Below are 5000 nucleotides of genomic sequence, written 5' to 3' on the forward strand. Positions count from 1 at the left end.
GGTGCTAATTAAAGATCAGAGCATTGTGCTCAGAGGCAATTTTACTACGGTGTGGGTCCGCTTTGTCGCCATCTTAAATGCTAGTAGCAATAGCGCCAGTGCTAGCGAGCTATGGCGACGTCCACTATTTCTCCAGAAATGCCAATATTCCAATCAGAACTTTGCCGATTTGATCAAAACCACAGGCAGGGCCGTACGCCGTAGTATCCGAGGCGCTGTCCGGGGTTTGATGAGGTCAGTGTCGTGATCTTCATATATGGAGATCCAAATGTTACTTTCCACGTTGGGCAACGTCAGTAATGTTACACTGGTACCTGCACTTACTGTAAGTACAGTACGTGAGAGTAAAGACAGGCTTCGTTCAGCGATGGAACCCTGAATGGACACTCAACAAATGTCATTCATTACAGGAAGCTTTACGTCTCCTCTCCCTCTGGTTTTGGTTTTTAACATAGCTGGGATTCCTGAAACAGGCGACTGGGTGGGTTATTGAGGTCTGGTATTGCTAGGCTGCATATGGGACCGACCGGGCCTACAACACACACGCGCACGCACACAGACACACGTACACGCATACACACACACACACACACGCACGCACGCACGCACGCACGCACGCACGCGCACACACACACACACACACACACACACACACACACACACACACACACACACACACACACACACACACACACACACACACACACACACACACACACACCTGTTATTGACTTATTGCTGCTGCGCACCACCTTTGCATAGAAAACAGATGCATTCTGAGACAGACGTGATTTGAATACCGCCAGCTAAAAATCCTAAAAGTGATAGTCAGTCTAACCGTCCAGGTGGAGTTTGTTTAAAATCCTAACAGTAACAATCAGCCTATCCGTCCAGGTGGAGTTTGTTTTTTGTTTTTGTAGAAAAGGTTACGGAAATTTCTGTAAACCTGGCCGTACGTCTGTCCCTCTGGTTGGTGCATCATGGGTAAAGGTCCATGGTATGTTCATAGTTTCACTGTACAGATATTCAACTGTTAGACTACCAGTCACTACCAGTGTTTGAATATTTCTCAACACTACAACAAGCCATTACACCATTTTAAACCGAAAGTGAAATCCACGCAGTGAAAGTGACATTGCGCTGTATTTAATTCCGCAGTCATTGTGTTAAAAAGAATAGCAGTTAATAAGGCAGTACAGTGAGGACATGGATAACAACAACAAATTTAAAGGCTCAACTAAAAGCAAGAGTGTAGAAGTAGGTCTTGAGCTCTGCTTTAAAAATGTCCACAGAGGTTGCCTGTCGAAGAAATAGTGGGAGTTTGTTCCACGCCGTCGGCCCGTAGAAGCAAAAAGTGGCTGTTGATACAAGAAGTTTCTTTAAACTGTGTGTGTGTGTGTGTGTGTGTGTGTGTGTGTGTGTGTGTGTGTGTGTGTGTGTGTGTGTGTGTGTGTGCGTGCCAGCACCTGATGTGTGCTGGTCTGTGGTGCCTGGTGGAAGGAGACCCTTCCTGTAAAACCAAGCTGGACCCTCCACTGGACGGAACGGAGTGCGGAGCGGACAAGGTAAAACTATGAAACGGACTGAGATCTATGCAGATCTACAAGCTCGTAGCACGGCACTCGGTGCCCCTCCCATGTCCAGATTATGGTGTGTGTAATATTCATTGTCAAATGAATGGACAGTTTTGAGAGTTTGTGTAAACACAAACATTGAAGACAAACGTGAGGACGCAAACTGTGATTGGCCGGCCCGGAATGAAGTGATGTATGATGATAAGAGCGCCCCCCACTTCACACCAGTGTGATTTTTTTTGTATGCACGCATTCACAATTGCACATAAGTATGCTCATATGCTCTGTGCGTGTGCGCGCGTGTGTGCGTGTGTGTGTGTGTCAGTGGTGCAGGTCGGGGGAGTGTGTCAGTAAGACGCCCATCCCCCAGCATGTGGACGGTGACTGGAGCATCTGGTCTCAGTGGAGCATGTGCAGTCGGACCTGTGGGACCGGAGCGCAGTTCAGACAGAGGAAATGTGACAACCCTCCGTAAGTCACCTGACTGACCCACTGACCGACCCACTGACCGACCCACTGACCCACTGACAGACCCACTGACTGACCCACTGACTGACCCACTGACCCACTGACTGACCCACTGACCGACCCACTGACTGACCCACTGACCGACCCACTGACTGACCGAACGACCGACCGACCCACTGACCGACCCACTGACCGACCCACTGACTGACCGACCGACTGACTGACTGACTGCACGCATTACTCAATCTGTGTTAACCTTAGAGTATATATTAATAGAGACTGCACCCGGAGGAAACCCTGAGGCGTAATTGACATAGTGGCCGTATTTGGTATTGCAGCTTGGGGCCAAGGCTGGTCCGTTGACTATCATGCACACGTTCATGATGACACGTGGACGCTGTTTCATACGTGAACGCGTGCAATGATAGTCAACGGCCAGCACGTTCACCATTTGGCCCAATCCATCCCAGAATGCACTCTGTTCCTACCCAGAAGGAGGAGTGAAATCGCCTCATGCGCTTTTGACCAACTTAACACATTCTGTACAAAACACGTCTGGAAACGTCATAAGGATCAGAACCGAGTGGTACCTTAGACGTCTGTGGACGTCCTAGCGACGTCCAAACGACGCGGGGCGAGATAATAATATTCAGAATTATTCCTTCTTTTTTTTTTGGCATTTCGCTTTTCGCTTGCCGTATGCTAACGCTCTGTGCAAATATTAGCTTGTCATTGACTCCCATGTTAGCGCGGCGGAAAGAATGACTCGTATCTCCTCATCCAGGGCGCTCTCCGTGGTGATGAATGGATCGATATGCTGGCGCTGCATTTCTGCTCCTCATCCGTCTCTCCCGCAAAATATGAACGCTTTTTGGAGTTTATATAAATATAGTAAGATGATCGGGGATTATGAGCTCACTTTGTCAAGTCAATTTTTTTAAGAAAGTGTTTCCGGTTCATGGCTTTCAGAGTAAAAGCGATCACTACTCTGGCGACTACTCTGGCACCCCGGAGCGTCTATTTTGATGCACTTCCTGTACTAGATGTGTTAATGCAAGTGGATGAGAGGAGAAAAACGGTGCAGTCTCTATTAATATACTCTAGGTGTTAACTCATTGACTGCCATCTAGTGCTGACTCAGAGTAAATACATACATACATACATACACATAACTCAATTGGCGAGGCTCTTGGATTGAAAGCCGTTTTGCCGGGAAACTCAGAGTCAGGAAATAAAAATCTGATATGGCCAGATGGAGGGGAAAGGAACTGGTCTCTATACTGCCTCCCCCTGGCCAGCCGGGGCACCTGATGGAGGGGATTGGAACTGGTTGTAATAACGTGTTCCTTCCACGTGCTACGTCCAACCAGGGAAACTCCCCCTGTCAGGTGAAAAGAAGCAGCTTGGACTCATGCATAGAATGAAGCATGAGGTCAGTCCGCTTCTCTCCCCAGTCCCCAGGTTGGGAGCCCTGGGTTACAATGAGTAAAAAACCCTGTTCACTCAAGACACGCTCCATATATGGCCAGTACAGAATTCTTTCCATGTTGATCTAACCCCCCATGTCAAAGCGCCAGCGCTCGCCCAGCAGTCTGCTGTCACCCAGGGTGAGGTTGCTTCTCGCCCTCAGGGCGTCGTACTGGAATAAACTCACCCTAAACCGATTGAATACAAACTTTTTTCTTGTGACTGTGTGTGTGTGTGTGTGTGTGTGTGCGCGTCTCTCCTGTCCCCTCTGTGCAGGCCCGGGCCGGGGGGCCGCCACTGTCCTCGGACCAGCGTGGAACACAAGGTGTGTGAGGGACCCCCGTGTCCCAAAGGGACCCCCAGCTTCAGGGACCTGCAGTGTCTGTCCTACGACCGACATGCCAGCAAGAAGAAGACTGGGATCCTGACGTCTGTCATCAACGACGGTGAGAGAGAGAGAGAGAGAGAGAGAGAGAGAGAGCGAGCGAGTGTTAGGGGTCCCCAACTAAATGAATGATAGTGTGTACTCTGAGAGTGTACAAATGGGGGTCCACAGCCTAATCCCTAATGCATGTCCAACTGGGGGGTGCTGGAGCCATAATGAAAAGCTTGCCTTATACGGCAAATCCCTCCAAACGCTAATACATGTCGATTTAGGGGTCCCTGACATACATACATTCATGAATCCACTTGCTGACCGGCTGTCGCTATTGAGCAATTGTTTTTTTATAGGAGTTTATTTGTGACCATACCATTAACATCCTATATAAGGCAAGATTTAAAGAAAAATCATTATGCTTTAAGTAGCATGTGACGTGTCAAACTAGGGGGTTTTCATGATTCTGAATCCATTCCACGCATTAGTTTTGCACGAAAACACTCCTTGGGCTAAAAAACGGCTATTGCTATACTTGCCCAAATGTGCTGACCTCATCACATTTGTGATGACAGCTATGGCCGAATTTAGCCCAAGGAGTGAGTTCATGTGCAAAACTAATGCTTGGAATGGATTCAGAATCAAGAAAACCCCCTAGTTTGACATGTCACATGTTACATAAAGCATAATGACATTTAGTCATTATGCTTCACATTAAAGAGAAAAAAAGACCTGTGTTTTCTCCCCCCCACCCCCCCGACAGGATGTCAGTATTGTTTATGCGAGGAGGGCAGAGTAAAGGTCTCTCTCTCTCTCTCTCTCTCTCTCTCTCTCTCTCTCTCTCTCTCTCTCTCTCTCTCTCTCTCGTCCCTCCCTGGTTGCCTCACAGAGTCATTTGAGGTCAGCGTTATTAGCAAGGCCCAACCCCGCGAGCATTTTCTTTTTCTCGTTCCCACCGACCACAGCGCTGTGTGTGTGTGTGTGCGTGCGTGTGTGAGTGCGTGCGTGCGTTTTGGCTGTGTGTTTATCTGAAAGGACATTGTGTGAGTAGAGTTTGGTGCTGTGTGCACCAAACATAACGGACCTGCTAGCTGCATGTGAGGTGGCCTCACAGT

At 48.5% G+C, this 5000-nt stretch overlaps 1 protein-coding gene across 2 annotated transcripts in view; it reads left to right on the top strand.

Annotated features, from left to right (window-relative positions):
- adamts17 (ADAM metallopeptidase with thrombospondin type 1 motif, 17) overlaps positions 1–5000 on the top strand; it is a 96222-nt gene that overhangs the window by 58590 nt on the left and 32632 nt on the right. For both annotated transcript variants that reach the window (XM_080766100.1, XM_080766101.1), the window contains exons 11-13: positions 1464–1565; positions 1900–2045; positions 3786–3955. In XM_080766100.1, coding sequence (XP_080622226.1) covers positions 1464–1565; positions 1900–2045; positions 3786–3955 — 418 coding nt within the window. The remainder of the gene's footprint in view (positions 1–1463; positions 1566–1899; positions 2046–3785; positions 3956–5000) is intronic.

The sequence above is a fragment of the Protomyctophum bolini genome, assembly GCF_963924005.1.
Source record: "Protomyctophum bolini genome assembly, chromosome: 1".
NCBI classification, from domain to species: domain Eukaryota; kingdom Metazoa; phylum Chordata; class Actinopteri; order Myctophiformes; family Myctophidae; genus Protomyctophum; species Protomyctophum bolini.